We start from the raw sequence: 24,954 nt of genomic DNA, 5'->3' as shown, positions 1-24,954 counted from the left end.
AGTAACTCGGGCGAGTCCCAAGGATGATGTTTTAAATATGGGCTACCAGCAACCTAAAAACATTTTCCACTTTTTCCTCTCCAGAATCAAACATCACAGCTATTTTACAACCATCAAAGAACTTTAAGGTGACTCATTAACTGAATGTCCACAACATCTTTTAGATTTTCTTTATGCTAAATATTTTATTAGTAAGGCATTTTTGCAAGGGTCAGTACAGCTTAATTCAGTAGCAGAAATAATCAAATAAGTAAAATCAATCATCTAGTCTATCTTTCCCTACCGCTGACACTGAGAACTAAAAAAGGGAACCTTTGAGAGAGACGGACGGAGTTTGGTGTTTCGAACCCCAGACCTGGCTTGATGATGAAGAAGGTGTTGCAGCAGGAGGAAGACGCCGATCGATGAAGGCCAGGATCTCCGCAGGTCTGATGAGCCTCCTCTCCGCATGGATGCTGAGGTCACACAGGACTTGGTGCTGGCAGGAAAAAAGGCACCAGTTCTTCTTCTTTGTCTTTGTCTTTGTCTTCATCTTTGTCTTTGGGGTCTGAACCCAGCCGATGAGAGAAGTGCGATTCGAAGCCACAGATTGTGGGCCAGACGGGTTGGTCTCCATGAGCGAGACAGTCTTCGGCTCCGTGGCCCCGGCTCTTCTTCAGCTGCAGAGTTCTTTGTCCATCTCGATCTTGGCTCGAAGCTGCCCGGAGGATCCAACGAAAGGTTCCTCTTTTGCACCCACCTTATATAGGGTTTATCTGTCTGCTTAGACAGATGATCTCATATCCGTAACTGTCTTAAGAGACATCATGTCATGATGTCTGTGATAATGTCTCAGGGTTGCTCAACCTCCTATGTCCAAATAAGGTGCTGATCATCTCTGCTCTCCTGTTAGTTCCCCTGTTTCCCTTAGCCTGTCACCTTTCACCTACCATCTACCTCCAACATATCAGTGATGTTTAATTGCAGTTTTATAACCTTTTACACCATTTCAAGTTCAATGTCAAAATCACATTTATATCACATTTATTTTCTTTAGCTTCTCTGATTTAGCATTCATTTATAATTTTATAACCATAACTTATTAATTATACTTATTATAATCTTAATGTGAGTTATTACAGATGTTTTTCTGAAAAGAAACCAAGAATAATCCATGATTCTAATTATTTAATACCAAAGTTACAGTTGCTTGTTTTTCTTATAAGTGTTCTCACAAATGTAAGTGTAAGTATTATTACAAGTAAATCAATATTAATATAAGTATTTTACTTTGAATCTTATCAAATTACTCAAAATGTTTAGATTTAATTTTTTAAAACTTTCATGCTTTAAAATAGTCTCAGCTATTTTTATAAATCTGCAGGCTGGAAACTTCCTCTTTTTCCAGGAAACCTGCTTTTCCTGTTTAATGACTCTCTCTGACTGACTATGATTTCTTATGATTAGATAGAAAAAAGTAGAATTAAAGCAAAGTTTGCATGAGACAAAAACAACACACACAACCAGATTTATTTTATTGACACTTAAGTCTACTGTTGGGCCTTGATGTCACTTGAGTGATTCATTTTAAAGATAACTTTATTTATTATTACTGTTAAACTAAAATCTCCAGCATGGGGAAGTGGGATGAGCTCGGATTTTCTTGACAATACAGTATATATATATTTTTTAAAAATTCCTTTATTTAATCAGGTAAACCCCGTTGAGATCTAGATCTCATTTTCAAGACGGACCTGAAACAAACTTCACTCCCCGTCGGGGAATCGAACCCCGGTCTCCCGCGGATACTCACCACTGTACTAACGAGGAGATTAGTATATATATAATATATATATATATATATACACTGCTCAAAAAAATAAAGGGAACACTTAAACAACACAATATAACTCCAAGTAAATCAAACTTCTGTGAAATCAAACTGTCCACTTAGGAAGCAACACTGATTGACAATCAATTTCACCTGCTGTTGTGCAAATGGAACTTTGTACAGAACAAAGTATTCAATGAGTATATTTCTTTCATTCAGATCTAGGATGTGTTATTTGAGTGTTCCCTTTATTTTTTTGAGCAGTGTATATATATTGCATGCCTGAGTTGTGATGCTCATCCCACATTGTTATTTTAAATCATGTCCAAAAGGAATCTGTGGCTGTCTGGCTTGACTGGAGGTTAAATTACATATTTTCAGTATCAGGAGAACATAAATAGAACATTATCTACTGAAAGTTGTGTATCTTCAAACAAAAGAAAAACAGGTGTGCAACTGTGTGATAGGGCTTAGAAGGCCTAAAATTGTTTTACTAAATCAGTTAAATGTCATTTGAATACAAAGGCCAAAAAAGGTAAAACTGCACTGACTGGAGAAAGCTGAATGTGTTTCTTTGAGTTGAATGGGCTAAACATTAGGTAGTAGCTGCAACATGTTCTTCTATTAGTAAGTGATTCGGAGCACTGAGGCATCAGTCTGCTAATGATAAAGCCATCAGTACCTCAGCTGCTTCTCTGTGAGTCTGATGGTCTTTGTATTATCACCAGAATTTAATTTTTATATTTTTTTAGCATGAATGTATTAGATACTCTACTAGAGTCAGAATATTCTCTGAGGAACCAAGGCTATATCTGCACTGCAAGCATGTTTAAGTACACATCTTAATAATACAAAATTGTAATGGATCACAAAAAGGTCACATAACGACAAAGAACTTGCCCTCTGAAGGTTCATTAATTAACAAAAACTACAGTGATAGACGGGATGAATAATTAACTCTTGGGCTTGCTCATACAGAGGAGAGGATTTTATACACATATTATAGTTTTAAATAAGACCTAACTGAAGGCAGCTTATGAAAAAAGAAAAGAGGAAGGAAACTTTGAACAAACAGGGTTGGGTTCAGAGATTTCTTTAATTTGTGTATATTTTTTCTTCAGCTTAAGGAGGAGAAAAAGGAAGGAAGCCAGGAAGGAGAGAGGGAAAAGAGGAAGGAATGAAGGATGGAAAAAAACAAAGGAAGGAAATAAAGAAGGCAGAAAGGAGGAAAGGAATTAAAGAAGGTCAGAAATAAGAGAGGAGTTGAGGAAAGAATAAAGGAAATAGTCAAGGAAGGTAGAAAGGAAAGACAAAAGTAAGAAAGAATACAGGAAAAGAAGAGCGGGGAAAGGAGAAGACAAGAGGAGGAAGGAGAAAGAGAAATAAAAGTTAGGCAAAAAAGATGAAAGAGAAGAATACAGATGTTGATGGTAAAAGAAAGGGAATGACTGTGTGATGGAGAGGAAGACATTATGACAGACAAAAGGAAGAAGGCAGAAAATGAAAAGGTTCAGGGAGGGAAAATGGGTTAAAACAGAAAAAAGAAAGAGAGAAATGAAGACAGAGTAAAGGAGAAAAATGAAAATGAATGAAGGAGAGTCAGAATGAACAAATAAAAAACAGACTATTGGAGCTTATCCATAGCCATCATTTTGTTGCACACATAAATGCAGTCTCTGCTAATGCCTTTTAAACCCTTTATGAGATTTCTCAGTTCGTAGCTTTGACCGTCTCTTTGAACAAACTGCAGCAGCCATCTAAAATTTATTGGCATTTTTCTCACAGGTGTAGGTTTCAACTCTCCTCACAGATGTTCAGCTGGATTTGAAGCAGGATTTAACAATTGTGGTTCTTTTATAGCTGTTTTAGAGTTTAAAACTAATTTAAGGTGTAAAAGATATTGTGTGATCTTAGACGCAAACCCACAATTTTACTGTTTCTATTACCACATTTACCACTAATAATTATAATCCTACATCTATTACAGTGACTTAGAACTAGTTACTAAAACCAGCTTGTCTTGACAAACTTTGGGAATTACTGTTTCTTTCTCCGTCCACCTTACACAATGATCTTAATTTTTGCACATACCGATGGGTTTTCCTCTCCACATTTAATAATACATAGTAAAATATATTTAGATTCATAACCATTCCTGTTCTTGATTCTTCTTATCTAAAGAGTAAACATTAGATATGCAGCTAAGAATATTTAAGCATTGCTATTTTTGTTCAGCAGTATGAAACATTGAAGGTTAATGCATTGTTTACTCAAATTATAAATGTGCTTCATGTCAACAACAATAAACAAGGTTACTTCAAGAAGGGCAATGCTAATATTCAGTGACAGGAATATAAACCATGTTAACCAGCATGCATTTAATAATATTTGCATGTGAATTATTTCAGAAGGATTTTTTTTCCCCCGATCGCTCACATCTATGTGAGCATTCTGCTACTAAAGGTGGTTAAGTACGCAGCTTAATTTATATGGTCAAACGCACTCCTACCAAATTGGAAGCCTGCATGCAGCATATAGTCATCTTACGGTGTTGCATAAACACAGGGCTCTGCATTTTATTAGTAGGGAAACAGCCTCCACCAAGATAAAACATGAGACACATTTTGCTTTTTAAAACAGGCAACAGCTAAAACTGAAAGACAATTAATCTAGTGACAAATGTGCTGAGGTACTGTTCAGTGCCTTGCTAAAGTAATCGAATGCCTTTTGTCAGGTTACAGCCACATGCTTTCATGTAATCTCAATGTCTAAAACGTGAAAAGTTGTCATCCAGAAACTGACTCAAGATATATATTTTTTTTAAATGCCTATTGAAAGACTGAATAACAGTCTGTTTGAAGCATCTCTTCAAAAGAAAAAATACACAATAAAATAACATTAAGGCAGAAGAAACACATTTCCAATTTCAAATTACTCGCCCCATTAAACTTTCGAAACCAGTGCTTACAGTAGGTACAGTAGGTACAGTTAGTACAGTCGACGTCAAGTGTACGTCAGCTGAGACTATATATTGTTTCTTATATATTTAATTGACCTTCAAATGGTACAGCAGACTCAACAGGTAAAGATAATAAGTCTCACTCAAACATAAACTGTAAGTGTGTATCTATGTCTGGTGGTGCACTAGAGAAGATAGCTAGACATTGTATTCAAGTAAGAGTGCCAATATTTCACAATAAGATTACTCAAGTAAAAGTAAGAAGTATGGTGCAGTAAAAAATACTCCAAGGAATATTAAATGTTACTCTAATAAATGTAACTGAGTAAATGTAACTAGCTACTACCCACTCTTGCCTGTTTTTAGCTTCACCCATCTCTGCATCCCTTTTCTGCCGAAAAACGCATCATAGCAGCATGATGCTGCCACCACCAGAAAGGTATGGCTTTGTGTCTTTTCATCTTTTAAATGACAGTCTGAATGATCATCAGTGTGATATTCAAAGCTTGTGGTATTGTTTTATAATCTAACCTTCTAACCTTCTTCAAACTTCTCCAGAACTTTATCTGCTCTGCTGTGGTCTTGATATTCTTTGTTCACCAATTTTCTCTAAGCATCTGAATCAGAATAGCTGTATTTAAATTATACACAGGTGGGCTCTATTTAATAATTTAATTGATTTTTGGTGTCACTGGATTTTATTTAGGGGTATTCAAGTAAAAAGTCCAGAACACTTTTTAAAATTTTAAACCCAAAAGTGATTTTTATTCTTATTAAATAAAAAAATCTGCAGGCCATTTGCATTTTGTGTTTTTTACTTCACAAAACTTTATGTTTGTCTATAACATTAAATAAAAAAAATACATAGAGGTTGTGGGAAAAAAAAGGAGTTATTAATACATTTACAGTGCACTCTTGCATAATGTAAAAAAATGTCAAACACTTAAAGACTTTTAAATGCTTCATATCCCTTCTGTCTACTGTCCTTCTGTTCAGATATCACATCCAGTACTATGATGTATGATGATTGCTTATGACTCTAATGTGCCTCATTTTCAAGCTCAAGTCAAATTCTCTACTAATTTATATACAAAAAAGAGACTGTAATGGAATTGGTCCTGTTCTTTTAGTTTAATCTCCTTTAATACATATTCACCAATCATTTTATGCTTCATTGGCCATTTCTGACCATTTTTACTCTTCTCAAGACTTAACTCATTATTTGGCCCAGAAGTTAAATGATGAGTTAATGCCCAAACGGTCACAAAATTTTAAAAGTGAAATTAGCAGTGATACTCCATGAACTGTATGTGGAAGCACATTGCCTTGAGCATACTAACCTTTCCTTCAGCTCAAGAGATGAATAATCTCTGAATCTGACAATTTATTGAGATGATTCAGTTAATTTTTAAACTCCTTGCATATCATGAGAGGAGGAGTTCCCAGTTTTCATTTCATACAGTGTTATACAAAAGTATTTTGCAATACCTTTTCATCTTTTTCATAACCAAAAACTTCAGTGTATCTTATTGGAACTGTATGAGATATCAACACAAAGTAGTGAAATTGAGGGGTCCGACTAATTTTACAAACAAAAATCTAAAAAAGAAAAATACCATTTTTATTTGTTTCTCTCACACCCATATAGAAGAGAGTAAAGAGGAAGTAAAAAGAAAGACAAACTGAACCACCAGTTCAGTTGGTAGCTTCTAACTGCTACCAACTGTGTCACCTCGCTACCCACCACACTTTTCAGATTTGTTTTTTCATTTGTAATTATCTTCTTTTCATAATCTTCTTTGCTGATGTTTATCACATGCAATCGCAATAAAATAAATTTCAGTATGAACATATATTTTAACTGGACTGTTTGGCTTTACTTGTCAGGCACATATAGTCATACTTTCTGCACCATTTATATCATTATCTAAACTGAACCGCTTGTAAAACGTTCCCCGATACTGATTCATCAATTTGTTTGTGTTGAGAATAATAGGAACATATGAAAGCTGAAGACATTAGCATAGATCATATAATGTTTCCTAGGTGTTTCTCTTACTTACAGGAGCGTGGATCTGTTTTCAGGAAGGTCGAGGAGGACAGGAGGCTCAGGGGTTTGAGACGGGCTGCCTGGCTGATTCGTGTGAGACACCGAGTCTCTGACACCTGCAAATTTCAGATGATTATTCCAGAGAGAGACAAGACAGCTGTTAAAACATAAAGAAATGTCTGGTCGATTCATTGGATATAAATAAAATGGCAACAATAGGACAGATGTTTTTTTTTTTTTATCTTTTCCAATCAATTTGAGGCAACAATATTTGTCATTCTTGTCGTTATGCTTGTGTTTATCTTTAATTTCCCTCATTTAAAAGAAATCATCCATTCTTGCAGCCTTGTCCTTTAACAGTTTGTCCCACCTTTCATGCAGCCCTTCATGATCATTATTCTCTCTATTGCAGAGAATGGTATGATAAGGTCATATACCATAAAGAGTTCCAATTAACTCCATCCATGTTCTCATTAATCAATAACCTCCCCCACTGGAGTCAATAGTGTCCTTTCACCCCCCACACACACACACTCAAACAGAGAGAATGGAGGTGTCTTTTTACCATAGAGCTGCCAGACACGGACTTTATCCTCATAGGGTAGGTCGTATTTCAGCGGGTCTCCCACAGGACCTTGGTAGTATGGCCTCATGATGGATTCCATAGCTGAGGTATGGACCAGACCGATGGCATGACCAAACTCATGAACTGCGACTGCAAACAGATCCATCCCATGGGAGTCTGAAAGAAACACATGGAGGCAATGAGAATTATTATTATTTTTGTTATTTGATAAATGTAGTGCCTTTTAAAAGTATTGGCACCCCTAGATGGATACATAAAATTAACTACTTTCTGATTTGGAGAAGCACAATCTCACAGTAAGAAAACTATATGAATTTAGTTAGAAAAATTGTCACCACAATTTATATCTAAAATATTTGTTTATTTTTTTATAATTCATGCAATAGTTTTAAATTGACCAGAATGTGATTTACCTTTTAATTTATAATCCATAAAATCTGGTTTCGTATATAACAAGGAAATTTGTCCAAATCCCTTCTTAATATGGGAAATGTAAGAAAACATGTAGCTGTGGTTTGTATGGTAGATGTGTGTTGAGTTTAAGGAAATAGAAACTGTTCTAAATCTGTCAATTTTAACGCATAGAGAAATTGACTAATAAAAACTTCTCTTAGGGTTACAAACCTTGAAACAAGCAATAGCTTAGGAGCATGTCGGCCACTTCGAAATGAAGTTAGGATTTCTGAGGACTATTATAATATCACAGCCAGGGCAACTGCTAGCCCTGAACAAGGCTAAAGTTTTCATCTGTTTGAATGAATCTGGACTTCTTTTGGTTATCTCTAGTTCAAAATGTAAAAAACGTTAGACTGAATAAAGTTGAAAGGAATAGTTTTACACTAAAAAGATCCTTTAAAACACAGCTTTTCATCAAATTACAGAAATAATTTTGTTTGTAAAACTTTACACAGAGGATTTTCATTGCATTTGTAGCAGTAGAATCCCCGTCAAATAAGACAAGAATAAAATCCAAAACATCTCACTTTGTAGATTTTAAGAACCCTTCCCTGAGGAGCTACCTTTGACTTATCTCAGGTTCGATGAATATCACAATGTCTCTTAATATTTTCTTTAGTGGAAACGGCTCAGGGTAGGTTTGAATTTTTATCCCAGTGTTCAGATGTCTGTGGGTTGCAAACTAACCGACCTTTAAGGCAGCTCTGGTGGCTATGAGTGCTGTTTGGGATGTGCTGCAGTGAGATAACTCTGGTAATACTGCCTGAGCCCCTGGGCTGCCAATCAAAATCTATGTGTGGAAAGATACCCAAAGAGGCTGCAGGCCATTAGAGCACATTTCCATGGATGTTAGGCCAAAAAAATGGAAAGCTTCCAAAAACTGTTTGTCTGCTTCCGCAAAGCAAGACAAAACCACGGATGGTGGGATAAAGATTTGCAAACATGTGAGAGCATGCATGTCAAGGCAAGCTAGCTTAGAACTCCTTGGTGGTTATGAACAAATTCTGTTAAACTCTCTTTGGCTTTACTTTAGGAGCATTTTAGTGCCGTGCTCTGTCGAAAGTAAAAGGCAAAAAAAGAGATGCACTTGTGCTTGCAGCGTTTGGGATATCCAGAGGCTAAAAAGTCAAGTCTAATTTACGGTACTATGTGGAGAAGAGAGAAAATGTGGATATAAAGTAGAGACTGTGGGAGAGAGGAAGGCCTGAGAAGAAAATATGTCATTTTAATTGTAGAGGATGAAAAAGACTTAACCAGTCTGAACAGCAGCACTGAATATTGCCACAGTTCTTAGCACTGTTGCATCATAGAAAAAAGGTCCATTTCAAAAACATGAACATCCATTTTTCATATGCATTGGCTCCGTGATGAACCAATAACTCGTTTACTCATTGCCTGCTGGCCCCCCAAGACTCTGAGTAGGAAAGAGTTGGTAGAGAAGATGACTGGAGTTTATATTGAACTAACAGGAGGGAAAAAAGACAACAAAACAACTTTGCTGACAAAATACCTATATAAAAAATGTAAATGATAGATTCCACAGTTTAATTTTGACACAAAGTAAGCATACAAGCAAAACAGCATCATGTTTTATCATTAGTAACAAAATGAATGAAAATAAAAATGATTTTTCCGTCATGCTGTTGGTAAAAAATACATTTCACTTCATATATTTATGAACATCTGAAAAAAATCTATAGTTGGTCCCGATAAAGCCACAATTGAAAAACAGTGATTGATTATGTTAATAAATCATTAATGAATGAATCAATCACTAGAGATTATTGAATAATCTAGTGATTATACATCACTAGAGATATATAATGCAGTGGCTCTGCTAGAGATTATACAGTAATGTTTAAGTTTTTTTTCTATTCACTATTAAGAAGTACATAATTAATTTTCAGTCATTTTAAAAGGACTGTTTTTGCACAGAAGGGAATCATTTCCAAGGAAAACTGTTTTGTTTATTGCTTCATGTTTAATCCATACAGTAAGCATGGCACAACTCACAGGTACTATATTGTCTTCCCATCTTCAGTTAAACTCAAATTCCAATATTGACATTTCTTTGCTGAAAGAAACTTGAATCATTAAAACTTTATGAAAAAAAAGTGTCTAGAGATATGAACAGTTTGAAATATTAATCAAAGTTTGATGAACTCTGGCAGACTTCTGAAATGTGAAGCCAAACTATAAGTCAGACTCTCAAATTCTCACTTGTAAATCATGGTACACCTTAAAAATTGCATAACTGTCATCAAGCTATTGACCGAGTGGAACATGTAGTTGACAAATATATGCATGACAGTTGTTCAAAATAGCATCAATTACATTTTGGGAAGCCGTTTTGCAATTTCCTGATACATATTTGCAGAAATCAGCCAATAACACACTGTACCCCATTGCACCGAGTCAGGCATTGTTACTAAACATAAATGCCAATTTGGAGCTACTAAATTTGCATTCTTGGATAACTTCTCTGAGATTTGGCTGTAGGTTAAAAGCAGCTATCGTTTCCATGATTACCAGGAGGATTGATGGGTAGATGGAAGAAATAAGAAATAATGTGGGACAGTCTCATCTTTGTAATAAAACCTTAGCTTGTAGCAATTAATAACTAAAATATTTCAGTTGCTCTTACAAGCACTCCATCATGGCTGTCATGACAGTTACTTTCCTCTTGTATTAAGGTCAGTACTGATGCACCTTTATGCTTGCCTGACTTTATCTAGTTTTCCATTTTGCTCCAAGTTTATGTATGTAAAGTGTGGGATATTCAGTAGTTTTGTTTCCATCTTTCTTCTCATTATATTAATCAACTCTGACTATCGTTACTACTAAAGCATGTAACACACAGCTGACAGAAAAAGTTTATTGTTTAAAATTAGCTAAATAGACAAATGGCTTTACTGGAATGCCAGGGATGCTCAGGGCCTCCTGAGTATGTGAAATGTGTACAAATTTACCCCTCTATCACATTTGGCACTTAATGCTAACCAAAACAAATACGAAAATTGTAAATATGCTTAAAAGGAATCATTAGGAGCAGTAATCAAGCAGAAAACCGAGTAAAACACTGTGAATATTGGTGGTTAAAAAGTTACATGTGAGGCCAAAAAGTTAGATGTTAGAAACCTGTTATTTACCACATAAACATTTGCACATTTTAATTCATTTTATTGGGATTTGGTGTAAAAGTTCCAACATCAACTAATGGTGGGAAAACATAGTTTTTAATGTTTTTCAAAAAAGTAGCACACATTTATGCATCCTTTATCTGAAACCGTAAAATAAAATAAAGAGCAACCCACTGCCTATTAAAGTCATTAAAGTATTGTATTGTATTGAACTCTATGACAGAGGAAAACAGGACTTGTAGGTGGCAATCTGAATTCATTTTGAATCTCTATTTGGAGTACAGGGACATATTTCATTCAGCCATATCTTATACAGCATCTGAATGAAAATGTCTTATATGCTTTAACAAAGCAATGTTCCACCTTCTGTCACAGAATGGAAAGTAGCCTTGAAAGAAGTAAAATCAAACAAGGCCAAATGACATGTTTTATTCTCTTGAACAGCACAGCATGCTCTCTTGTCACTGCTGGTGAGAAATTTCAGATCAGAGACAGAAAATATTTTCTCTGTCCTAGTTTTCTATACGGCTCGAGATAATTGTACGATTCGGAAAGATGAACAGACAGAGGTCAAACATACACATGTGATTCCCTCTCCTCTTTTCTGTTCTGTTCACGTTCATAAAACCCTGTAAGTACAAATGCTTCTTTCAAACTGCGGGCAAGTACTAATGTGCAAGTACAACTGAATCAAATGAAGAAATTGTAAAACATGCTCAATAGCGCTCAAGTGAATTATTATCATATTAACTTTTGCTCTGGGTTTTAGATCTGACTTTTGCGAGAACAAAAAATGTGTGAGGTTAGAGGTTATACATACACCAGACTGTAGTCATAAATGCTTATATTATCTATGCTTAAACATAGATAATATAAAAAAATGGAGAAGCATCTTATATTATGATATACAAATGATGAGATAATGAGTCACTTAGGCTCTCTGTCTGTATTTTGAACACATTTTTACTAAGCCAGAGCAGTGAAGCACTGCGAAGGCCCCTTGGAATCATCATTTTTTAAACATTTTTTATTATTTTTAACATTATTATTATTTTTTCTGACAAACCTTTTGGAGGCCTTATTATATCCAAAAACACACCAACCTTCACCCACAAAGTGGAATAACTTCCACTTATAATTATAATTGACCTTTGCTAACCTCTAAAGAGCAAAATAGCATTAAATTGTTATTTAATGCTATTGGGCTCCACTGCACTCCCTAGATTTTTCCAACAGGTGACACATCAACCGATCTGCACTGGATTCTTTGTGCAACATCAGTGCTCAACACATTGGTGTGCATCGTTTATCTAACTGCGCGAGATAGCTGACGATGGCAAGTGGATGGTGTTTCTGGAGCTCCCGGAGTCGCCATGAGGCCGGAGCGGCGTTGAGCTGCGAGGGCCTCCAATGCTGCTTGTAGCTTTAATTATTTATTTTTTGTTTGTTTAATTGATTCTCCAGTATTTAGTCATTTAACAACCATGGTATTTGATATTTATTCTTGTTCAATGCTACCAACAAAAGACTGCTGGTGAAAATTTCTCTCTATAGCAAAATCTGGCACATTTACATGAACATTATAAGTAAATTCTTCCTTCGAAAATAAATAAATAAAACAAATCTTACAAACAGAACCAGGCACATTTCTGTGTCTACAGGTGCAAAATTTGTGGAACCATAACCCCACATAGCGCTGCGGTTTAAGTGAAACAAAACCCTTTGTCAGAATTACACACTACTTTGTACATCACGGAAGTACTGTATTTATACGACTTCCTACACTGGTTTTTACATGCGGCGTTGGTCAATAAACTAGATGTCTAACGGATGCCATGATAGTCTGTTATTACGGCTAAGGTCACGCACACAGGAACTTAATGATCCACACAGGGAGTAAAGCCTGACCTGTGTGGTTCAATTTGAAGAGAGATGTATGGCTGGAAACTAATACTAGTTATTGCAGAGACACATGGGAAAACATGCAGTGACTTTCATGCATAGCACAAAGTAGTTATTGCTTCTCTGGATGTTCACGCCTGTAATGGGAATGCAAGCATCAGAGTGAGACCATGGCCTGATGGAAGAGGGTGGCTTGGACTGATGAATCATATAGATAAACCAGTGCATCCGTGGCACTTATCTGAGGGGGAGATGGACGAATTATGCACTGGAGGTAAACAAGAGAGAAACTCTGCAGAGGTTATTTGATAGTCTTGCCAATGCTCTGCCAAGAACCACAAACCATCTAAGGATGTAATTCATGAATATGTGGCTGAATATGTAAATCTTTGGTGAAACATTTTGCAATTATTTTAGTTAGAATAATCATTTTTGCATAAAGTACTAAAATTCTCCACATTCTTCTGGTCTAGAAACCTCCTGTTTCTGTTAATTCCAGGATATTTCTTAAATCAATGATAGTAAGGTGAGGAGACGAAGATGGCCATGCAGGACCTTCAACATGTTTGCTGCAGCCAGAAGCAGGTTAAACCGGCCTTGTGTTTTGGATCATTGTCCCGCTGAAATGTCCATGTCATTATTTACAAAGCCTCCAAAATGATGAGTGCACATTTTCTTCCAGCGTTTATTCACATGTTGCATTCATCATACCATTAATTCTGGCCAAACTTCCTGAGCCTTTGAAGCTCACACACCCCGAAAACACAAGTAAACATACTTCAGTGCTTCAAAGTAGGAATTGGGTCGATTTCATCATAGTATCGTAGTATTTACACAATTCTCGTATAATTTGTTTGTTTCGTTTTCCTCCTATCATTTTCTAAGAATCATAAAGTAAATTTGGTCATGAAATGAATTTAAAACAAGTTTTACTGTATTTAGTTTCAACAAAAAAACACTACTTTGGCAAAGAACAGAGTTCAGTGCAGTTATTTAGCAGATACATCCGGTTCCTTCACAGAAGTTGTTTTGTGGTCAGCAGCATTTTGCTAAACAGTGTGGCTTGCATGAGGTGTAATGTTTCAAAGGATCTTATTAAAAGCATTTTTAGCCTGACACTTTGAGCTGTAAGACACAATAAGCATGTCTCCTTTTATTACTAAACATTCACTTCAAAAGCAAGGCATCCACTCTCATGTCTCTATGTCTCTTTTTAGGTTTATCTGTTCTGTTCCTTTAATGGATTCACAGGAAGTATACAAACACGTAGAGGGACACCCTGAGTGGTGATGCATATGTCATTATTATACAGAAAAACCTTATGCTTACCATACAGCAGCATTGTAAATGTGTTGGTCTTATGTTTCTTTTATTAACTAAAACATTCAGCAGATGTAGTTTTTTATGTGAGATAAATTAGTTGTTTCAGCTCTCTTGTAATTTGCTTCTCCACCACATTTTCCAATATGTAAGTTGAATGACTACAGGCATCATGCACTGACCTTAGATCAAGTTAAGAAACTGAGGGCACACATGGAGAGGTCCAAGCTGAGAAAATCTATCCATGCAGTCTGCAAAATCTCTCGGTGACCAGTTGTCGGGTGCAGAGGGAAGTTTTCAGGTTAGTTTCCTCATTGAAATGATCATATAAACTTAAATCAATGAGTAGTATTTGTCGAGAAAATGTTAGTACAATGTGGCTCTAAAATAAGTACAAGAATTACTTTATATTTCAAGATAAGCCTTTCAAAGCACTTAACCACTTTGGAGGACCATTTTCTGAAGGAGGATGAAGAAATACTTCTTTGTAGCAGGTATGGTAATGATTATTTAGAAAGTGCTGTCTTGCAGTTTACTGAGTATTTCCCTTGATGCAGGCTGAGGACAAAATTGGATGTGAACTAAGACAGCAGATAATGGAATACTAAGTTCAAATATGAGTGCCACAGAATTGTGTGAAGTACTTATCTGCTTAAATGACAAAATTAAAGGATAGAGAATGAAACAGTATTAAAAAGTGAGGGAAATCTACTCCCTGTTATACTGTGTCCTTCTTTTGAAGACTACACAATGGCAAAGTTGTTAGATGACCTTACTGTTCACCATGCTGCTTTAAATTCTACCACACATAAACTGCTCCTGGTATAATACAAGAAAAAATATCACCTATGTAAAATGTACAATTCCATCAAAGTAAGTTGCATTCTGTCTTCACACAATTTTAGGGTAAAAGACCAAAATGTAACAGAACCCCACGGCAAAACAAATTGGAATCGATGAAAGCTGACAGTGAAATTCAATTACTTATGCTGATTGCTAAAAACAGATTTAATGGCTATCAGCGGGCGCATACGTGTGAGTTGTTTGTTTCTGGCAGCTGTGGAAAATAAAAGGATACCTTTTATGTCTCCTAATAAGCTTGTGATAACAATCAGCGCCGCTTTAGTTGCCACACACAGGCCATCGAATGTTATACTGTTACTTCAAACAAATGAAATGCTAATTATAAAATCTGGATCATGACCAGATAAGACAAAAGCACAGCTTGCCTTGCAGGTGCAGTCAGAGCTTTGGTTTCAAACATAAAAGCTGCACTTTTCTTTAGGATTTTCTGGACACTGAATGTTTTTATCATTTTTGTTTTATAGGCTCATGCAAATGTCTACCAGATTTCCACTGTATGTCCTTTTTTCCTACACTCACATTTTTCCTTCAGCATATAACCTAACACATTTATGTTCACGCACATGTGCTTAAAACTGACACAAAATCTTTATTCCTCACCTGGTGATCTAAAGGTCCAGGCCTCGTCGTCATCAAAGTGTGTATCACCCGCTGTGAACCTCTCCCCAGGAAAGAAAGCGTGTGCCACTGTTCCCCCAGGCCCATCGAAGGGGTATCCATCATTATGGTCTGCTTTAGTGAAGTCGATCTGAATGTCTGCGTCGCTGCCGGCCACCTCGTGGAAGTTCAGAGGTGCGATATCGCTCCAGACCTTCAGGGCATAGTACATGAGGGCTCGGACAGTGTCCCTGCCCAACAAGGCTGAGTCCTTGGGGAAGGTTCTCACTCTAAGAAAGCAAATAAGAGATTGCATGATAAATAACAGATGAGATGACATTATTATTCAGCGTTTGAAGAACACACAGAACGACCTTGTCGTTTGTTTTTGGTGTGGGGGTTAATAAATGAAGAATTTTGCTTTTTATTCATCAACAAATTGCATAGATTAATATTATGTAAAGAAGTATGCAGTGTTTGTGCTGCAGATGTTCTCCAGATTTCGTCTAAAAAATGTAGTTACTTTTGCTTTTCTTCATATATCCAGTTTCGGCATGTTAAAAAAAAAAAACTATCATCATGTATGTTTTTCAATATTTGATAAGAATATTTTAACAATGCAGTGAAATTCGAGTAAATTAAGTAACTAACAAGAATGGAAGATGTTTATTACATGTACTGTAAACTGAAATAAAAAATGCCATTTCTGGTGAGAAATACATTATGGAATCTTAACATGGATTTCCTCTTAAAATGGGAAATAGATATAAACAGTCAGATGGACAGAGACTGTGCACATTTCAAACTGTAATTAAGTTTGAAATGTAATAAACTGAAATTTCCATGTCTTAAACTTCCTTTGGCCCTGTCATATAGTGGGAGTAACACCCGGTCTGAATAAATCAATGTGGAAAGCTGAGCCATTCGTTGCCAAACCTCACATCAAAGAGAGTCTTACGACCTGCTGTAGAGGCTTACATTTGTAGTCCAGGTGGGATTTTTTTTTACTTCATACACATGAAAGTATGAAACTTCTGAGTACGATTTGACCACTGCATACATTTATTTAAACCAGCATAAGTGGAATGAGTAGTAGCTTGTCATGGTGTTTACACCTAAAGGAGCTCATATCGGCAATTTATCTCTTTACACATTTAAATCTCTACTTTTATGTATATACAAGCTTATCCCAAAAAGTATATAAGTATATATTTTCTTTTTTATTTGCAAAAAGAAAATAACTGGAGAGGTCTGACTGCGCTGATGATTCTAACCCCAACCCTAACCCTAAACAATATGGAAGTTGTTAGAATGGTCCAGTCAAAGTCCAAACTTAAATTCAACTAAGGATCAAATCGTTGTAGATCAGATCTGAACGATCAGATCTGATCGTTGTAGGTAATGAACGTCTGATTTGATTGAGCTTGAGCTACTTTCACAAGAAAATCAGCAAAAATATTAGTTTCTACTTGTGAAAAGCTTGTGGACATCCACAAAAACTAGCAGTTTTGATTGTTCTACAAAGTTTTTTCTCAGAGAGGATGAAAACAATTGCCTGACACTCTTCAGGAAAGTGCTGAAAAAGTTCAACTGGAAATTTCAAAGAGCAATTTTGTGATGCCCTGCAGAAGATTGGAAAATAATACGAGTGTGTTTACATATCTGGTGTGAAAAGAAAACTATTTCATACCAGATTGTTCTACTTAAACCCTTCAGAGGTTTTCAGGAATTCTTGCCAATATCCATAGCTTCACTTCACACTTGCCTGCTGTCATTTGTTCTCCTGCTACCAGAATGTCTTTAATCCATCTAGTGATGCAAATGAGTTCATTAGTGCAGCTAATTAATGCAATAATTAGCAAACATGTCTGTATCAACATGTTGTCACAAAACAGATGGACGCTGGTAGTTTGGATGCAATGTTAGCTCAAAGCAATAACGAACTGGGCGCTTGAAAATTGGGTTTTCTCCATTAACATGCAAATGCAGTCAGCGACTTGCTGCTAAGTGTAATCGGACCATTTATTTGGAGGGAAACTTGTAGCGTACAGTGAGACAAAACTTTTGTCTTTATTTGTTTACCTAAATGGGACTGCACAGTCTATTTATTCATACAGTACAACCTGAGTGTGTGACCGTCGCTGCTAACCACAGTTAGACAAGGTCACTGCAAATGGATCAGCGCTTCCACAGACAATTCACCTGCTGATTAGTCCTAATTCAGACTGACGAGGGAGGGTGATTGTGTATGTCTGTGTGTTTTCGAGAGAGAGAGTATTCGCGAGAGAAAGATGGAGAGGCAGAGTGCATGGTTTTGTCAGATGCAAGCATGTATGTGCATCTAAATGTTGTGTGTGCAGGCGTGTGCAGGGGGGTGTGTGTGCGGGTGTCTGTGTGTGTGAATGCAATTACAGGTAAGACTGCCAAGGTCAGAGCACTCTTGCGCTGCATCTCAGATGAACTAAGGAGTCTCACAGAATTGCCTCTGCCCACATGCAGAGACAACACTTGCATGAAAATTAAAGCAAGTGTCATTTCCCCATGGTGCCTCCTTTAAATTTGATTATCTTTACAGAGTGTGAACTTGCCAGTGTGTCAAACACCTTGATTCTAACTGCCTTATTGATTACATTTAATCAAGAAACCATTTGCAGTCAGATCTGATGTTTATTAAACAGCTTGTTCTAATTAAGCCCACAATACTATGCATTTATGTTCTGGTTGTTTCCACTGAGATTTACTGACAATATCAAAAACCATATTATATCACTGAAATGACAAATATTTTTTACACAGTGTAATTCAACTCTGAGTCAAAACATCTGTTTTTTTATAAAACAAGGCAAAAATGTTTCTAACTGAAGAATGCATAAAAGTCCAAATATGCTGCTGTAGAGAAACCAATCGCTCTGCACAACATATAAATTGGAATATGCATTCAGCTGACGGTCGTTTCTCAGATTCAAAGGATCTTTTGAAAATGACCTTTAATCAGGAGTTAAACATATTTTTCACTAAACCCACATTTCTGTACTGTTTAATTCTCATATTCTAAGACATTAAGTTCCAATTTTATTAGCTTTAAGAAGAAAATCACAGTAATTCACACAAATAAAGGCTTTAAAACCTTAGTCTGTGTGTAATTAATTAACATAATGCTTCATCTATAGAACTCCATCCTTTTATCTATTTGAAATACTCGCTTATCCTTGCAGGGTTGTGAGAGAGCTGATCACTCAGACCCAAAGACCATTTAGTGAGACCAGTTTACCTAAGAGTTATGTTTTATGACTGTGAGAGGATTGCAACAGTTCAATGCATGCAAACTCCATTCTTAAAGATCCCAGGCCAGAATTTTAACCCACAACCTTCTCGCTAAAGGTAGCAGCCCCCCAATTGAATCGAGTTACTCAAAAATGTAAGTTTTCAATAATATTCTAATTTACTGAGATAGATGTGTAAACTACTGCTGTATATACGGTGCTATGTTTGCCCTGCTGTGCAAACCTTAGGTCATAACTTCTTCAGTGAGATGTTTGACATATGATCCCACTTCACTTTACAATATTTTCCGCCCCAGGGAGAGCATTTTGGGGTAAATTCAGAAACTCTTATTAGACTAAAATGTGTTTTACTTCAAAACTAAACTCAAATCTTTAGCTCTCCTCCATCGTGCTTTGTATCAGTTGTCTTTTTTTTCTTTTCCCCCAAATATACTGCTGTAGAGAAACAAACCGCTCCGTACCAACGGACAATGACCCAGGATTATTTTGGTTTATCTTATATCTTATCTTATATTATCTTATCTTTTCTGTCAAGAAAACAAATTGTGATATCAGTTGTGACATCTATAAACAAAAGAAAGTTAAGTCAGAGCACATTTTACAAAAATAAAATAGTGAGATCAAATGAAAAGAGTTACAGTGAACAAAACTACATTTGATAAATCTCTGTAAGCTAGAGTTTTGGCATCCTTGTTATTGTCAGACTACTCTGCTATTAAAATATGAGCAAGACGATAAAAGCCTCTCTGCTGCTCTTGTAATTTTCACCACACTTTTGTGATGTATTGTGTAAAAACGAGGAAAAAAGAAAAAAGTCTGCCCATATTTTTGCTCAACATCACCAAAGAAAATATCTTTGGATCATGAAGGAACAAAGCCTTTTGTATCGTGCAAAATGAACAAAAAATAACTTGTGTTTTGACTTTATAAAAATCAGGGAAAATATATGGCCTAAAATAGAATTTATTCTTCCTCAAGGTAATGTTTTTGTTAACAATCACTTGATACAAATAAATTTTCTAACCTGCGTGTACGGCTATGTTAATAATTTTTTTTAAAATTTGAAAAATATACCTGATCATCATACAACATTTCTAGGTTTTTAAAATAAGACTAAAAAAAAAGAAAGAAAAGGGATAACAGAGATTTATCCTCAATAAGCAATGATAGCACAGCCCCCATGCCATGACAGAAACTAAGAACCTTCTTTTATATTTATGAAACGGAAAAAGTGTGCATTAAAGGTCAATAAGCTTTAATCTCTTTTTTATTTTGACAAAAACATAAACACAAATGAGTGCTAAACATATTCAGATAGACAGCAGAGTGTAATCGTTTTACAATCAAATATGTTTTAATATCAGCCAGTGCTTGTTTATCTTAGAATGAACCTGTTAAAGGAATGAATCATTTCACTGCATTTTACATCGGCTATGACTCATTTAAAACATCCTCATCACTTATTTAGCTAGCAATGGGATTTGGAACGTGGTTGCTGTTGCTCTGCTGTGTTAAAGAGAAGACAAATGCAACTTGGAGAACTGCTGCAAATTCCTCACATCTTCTGGAATGTGTGTTGAAATAAATCAATCAGAATGAATAAAAACCGTTTAAAGAGGGTGGATATTGTACTGATTTGTAAGTTTTTAATTACATGATCAGGAAAAAAATTCCTGCATGTGGATTTTTCTCTTTTACTGATTATTAATAATTAAGAAAATACACAGTTTAGAGGAATTCTCAATTTCCTCAGAGCCAGTGTAGCTCCTTACCTCCTAATATGTACATGCTGCAAATTAGCTTCGGCCTTAGTGTGCAGATCCCACAAATAAAATGCAGTTCTCACAAAGAGAACCATAATTCAGGTATTAAGCAGTCTGCTTACTTATTTTTTTTTGTTGCATCTCTGGTGTTACATGGCTGCAAGGATGGCCCTCAGATCCACACCGATACTCACCAAAACTGCTGTCGCTGCTGCTGCTAATTAAACCCTGCTTTAATTCTCACATCCATCTGCAAAGAATCCGCTTTCCCTAAGGAGGAGTTATTATCATCACTGGCCACTGCTCCAGTTTACCACATGAGGAGAGACAAGGTCATAGTCAGACATTTGAACACGGACTCCCATTTAACAATCCTTTCCTAGAGAGCTGATTGAAAAATGTTTATTTAATAATTAAGAGATATGTTTTTACAGAAACACTTGTCAGTACAGTGTGAAACACATCACTAAATAGCTTTAAATTCTAGTCAAGCCAGCAGCACAAGTGCATTTCACTGACAGCTGCTATTCAGCTCTAAAAGAATAAGTCTGTGGATTAAGCTGATCGCTTTCCAATTGCAGCATTAAAGTCTGTTTTCTTGATATTATTCTAATCATGACTTAGGCAAACTTATATGGCGATAAAGGTATTAGCAAGCACGGTTTAGTCAAAAATGCAGACGCTGGAGATTTTGGCTCCAGCACAAAGCAGGAGTCATCAGCTGCTCTGTGGCTGGAGGGCTGTTTAGCAGCAAAAGAGCTTCAGAGTGTGCATCATTGACTTACAAATAAATATCTGAGAACAGAGTGTGCTGTCAGACGCTTCCACATCAATCAAATTTAATACCTACACAAAGAAGTGCTTACATCAAAGAACACCCTGACACTTGCGAGCAGGCAGTCCGGGACGGACTCGGGATCATTTGCTATGGAGCTTAACAGGCAAACAGAGGGAAGGAGAGGAGGAAGATGAACAAGGCCGAGAGGAAAGAGATGGGAGTATTGTTAAAGCCTGAGGGGAATGCTGAAGGTAAGAGCAAGAAAAGAGATGAAATATGCAAGCAAGAGTTTCCAGTGATCAGAATGAGTTTGCAGTTGTTTATAACTTTTTGAAAAAAGCCAAAAGAGGAACTTGACAGCAACAAATTTTGAGTGTAGATCTTCATGTCTACTGATTTTAATGTAGACAGATATTTTAGTAAGGTTTTTAGCAGTTTTTTTGTTCGTTTTTGTTTTACTTAAAATTTCAGGAGTCAGAAGTCATAAAAGCTTATCTCCTGATGAGTGTAATCACCTGTCCTCTGTCTCAGCCATTCCTACCTTTTGGAGGAACATTTTGTGCACCTTTTACAAACTAATCTAATCTGGTTCAGAGGGCTAAAGGTTCCCCTTATTGACATCTTTTATTGCTGAGTTGAAACCACAGAAAATTGCTGTCATTAAGGTACAATCTCTGGAAGGCCTAAATAGCCATTACAATCTAAACATTCTGTACTGAAATCTCAGAGGCCTTACTTCTAATTGGCAAATCAATCAAATAAACAGCAACCAATTAAATGAACATATTGTTCAAAGAGATAGCAACTAATTTTGAGGTGAAGTTTCTAGATTGATCATACATTATCTGGAAGTGTCATGGTAAAGGAAAAAAAAACTATTCAGGAAATGTTTGATATAATAAATCACAACTACTATTTGATCGTAACAGTTTTTGTTGCTCAAGAAATTACAAAAAAGACAATGCATGTGTTGTAAAATAATTTTGGATGCCGAGATTAATTATTAGGTTGAATTAAATAGTCTCAAATCACATTTAAAATGTTTTATAAAGAACACAATGCTACAAGAAAATTAGGGGAATAAACAACCAGAAAGCTCTTTTATAGCTTTTAGTCCTTTTGGATCGTAACTGCGAATGGATGAGCTTGTAGTTTTCTGAAGCAGCTTTCTAAGGTTTGCCAAAACATTTCCTTCACTCAAGAAAAAAACCCCACCAAGCTCTTAAACATCCACTAGAGACTGCATAGACTGTTTCAGGTCATATAGAGAAAAGTGGGCTTCATTACACATGGCAGGATAGTTCCCCCAATTTTTTGACATATGTATAAAACTTCAGTCATGAAGTTGTGGTGATTTAGTTTTGTGTTGGGAGCATGTTGCGGGGCGGTGGGGCTATCACACAGCCATACTGCCTGGTCATCAGAGAATCTGAAGCTGGATTAGACAAGCTAGTCTCATGCTAAAGCTACAGCCTCGTCATGCTCACCACGCGCTTAGCACCTCAACTGCTGTTGCATCCAGCTGCTGATTTGGATGCAATCAAATTAATCTAAGCATGCAACTCCAACAAAATAATCCACTTTTTTTCACAACAAAAAGTACTATGCCATGATCAGTCACCTTGAAGCAAAGATGCTGATGTACACTGGGCTCTTGTGTTGTAAGTTTCCCAGTTGTAGAAAAGCACACATACTGTATGTCCTTGTTGCATCCAAGACAATGCTTGGTGGTTGCCATCACACTAAAAAGGTTGTGTTTTTAAAAAATACACCTGTCAGAATGTCAAAGAATGGCTCTGGTAGTACAGTATATGTAAAATGAGAGTAATTAGGAGGAGAAGCTCAAAAAGTAGATGGTGTGAAATAAGCTGAATGGCAGATGTTCCAAGTATCCTAAAAACACAATTCAGGCTTTAGAGCCTTGTTGTGATTGACTGACAGTGATCAAAGGACAAAATAAATAAATAAATAAAGAAATAAATAAACGGCAGGTTGTATGAAAAAAAAATTAATAAATAAACGGCAGGTTGTATGAAGAAAACATCCCAATCCAGCACCCAATGGCAGAAGAATTGTGGTAGGATAGTCAGAAAGCAGCAAAGAAAACTTTGTTTCTTTATTTATTTATTTTTCCACATAGAATCACTAATACCCTCACATTGAAATGAGGGTTTTGGAGAGAGTATTCTTACAAAATTTCATGTAAGTAAGTTTTTTTAAGTTTTTGACATCTAATAAGTCACATGCTTATAATAAAGGTAACACTTCATACTAAAAAAAAAAAACAATAACAACATACAGTCTTTAGAGCTCAGCTATCCGCAAATTATGCCCGTTTTGGATCTACTGTGTCTACTGGTGAAAAAGTAGAGAGGTGGCTTCCAATGTGCTAAAAAGAAAGTCATTTTTAAAGAACCAAACTGTGGGGGTCAGGTCAGGAGATTGGCAGTAGTTGGCTGGCAGTTGAGAGAGAAGCAAGATGGAGAGAAGAGGAGTGTGGGCTATTAAAAAAGGCTAAATGTTGTAGTTATTCAACAGCAACTCTTCACAGCGGTCTGCATGCTGGTCCCCTCTAGCAGATGCTGACTTCAGAGATCCAGTACGGCGAGCAGCACCGGATGGTTGCCACCTCTTTTTCCAGGTCAGCTGAGATCACACTCACAGGCTCCCATCATGATGCCCTCAAAATCTGTTTGAACCTCTGACTGGGAGCCTTCAGAAATGTGGCGGGATTATTTCAACAAGGCCTTGCCTGCAGGGACAGAGTCTCCAGGTAATTTGTTTTCAATAAGCCATGACTATCCTGGCCCCTGGTGACAGGTGATTCATCCCTCTGAACTCATCACTCTCACAGCCTGAGCAGCTGCTGAAAACGCTTGCACGGCTCCACAGATTCCAGCTGGATGAGACAGACGTGTATCCCTGGGAATCAGTAGTGGGTGATTTTCCTCAATTTATGTCCACTGCAGCTACCGGGGGGTGGTCTATCAAACACATCAGCTATTGAGCTATTTCATACTGGTTTAGTGCCTACTTTGGTTCTTATCAGAGTCATTGCTGCATATCCAATAATGAAGTCAGGCTGAAGTCAGAACATGGATCTGGGCAAAACCAATTCATACATGTTCTGGTTGCAAATCAGAAAGCCAGAGGGATATTCTAATTTCTGTGTATAATACTAGCATGATAAGCTAATAACGTTGAAGTCTGTTTTCTTTGCAATTTGAATGTATTAAAGTAATATCTTATTTAAATTTAAGAAGTACTCATCAAATGAAGAGACAGCTATTTATTCATATTTTGCCAGTTTGATCATAGGTAGTTTTATCAATACATTTTGTCACAACAGGGCATTTGAGGACTTTCAGAATCTAGATATGGCCCAAAATGAAAATGAGTTCGACAGGCCTGTTCTAAGTGAAACATTAGTTTCACTTAGTCTACA

General features: G+C 36.4%; 1 protein-coding gene across 1 annotated transcript in view; it reads right to left on the bottom strand.

The window, feature by feature from the left end:
- The window catches only part of mmp17a (matrix metallopeptidase 17a), a 105,686-nt gene that overhangs the window by 23,149 nt on the left and 57,583 nt on the right, over positions 1-24,954 (bottom strand). The window contains exons 5-7 of the mRNA XM_028026244.1: positions 15,688-15,974; positions 7,385-7,561; positions 6,833-6,935 (exon numbers count right to left, since the gene is read on the bottom strand). Of these exons, the coding sequence (XP_027882045.1) occupies positions 6,833-6,935; positions 7,385-7,561; positions 15,688-15,974 (567 nt within the window). The remainder of the gene's footprint in view (positions 1-6,832; positions 6,936-7,384; positions 7,562-15,687; positions 15,975-24,954) is intronic.

The sequence above is a fragment of the Xiphophorus couchianus genome, chromosome 8, assembly GCF_001444195.1.
Source record: "Xiphophorus couchianus chromosome 8, X_couchianus-1.0, whole genome shotgun sequence".
Lineage (NCBI taxonomy): Eukaryota > Metazoa > Chordata > Actinopteri > Cyprinodontiformes > Poeciliidae > Xiphophorus > Xiphophorus couchianus.
This window is presented reverse-complemented; position numbering and strand designations above follow the sequence as displayed.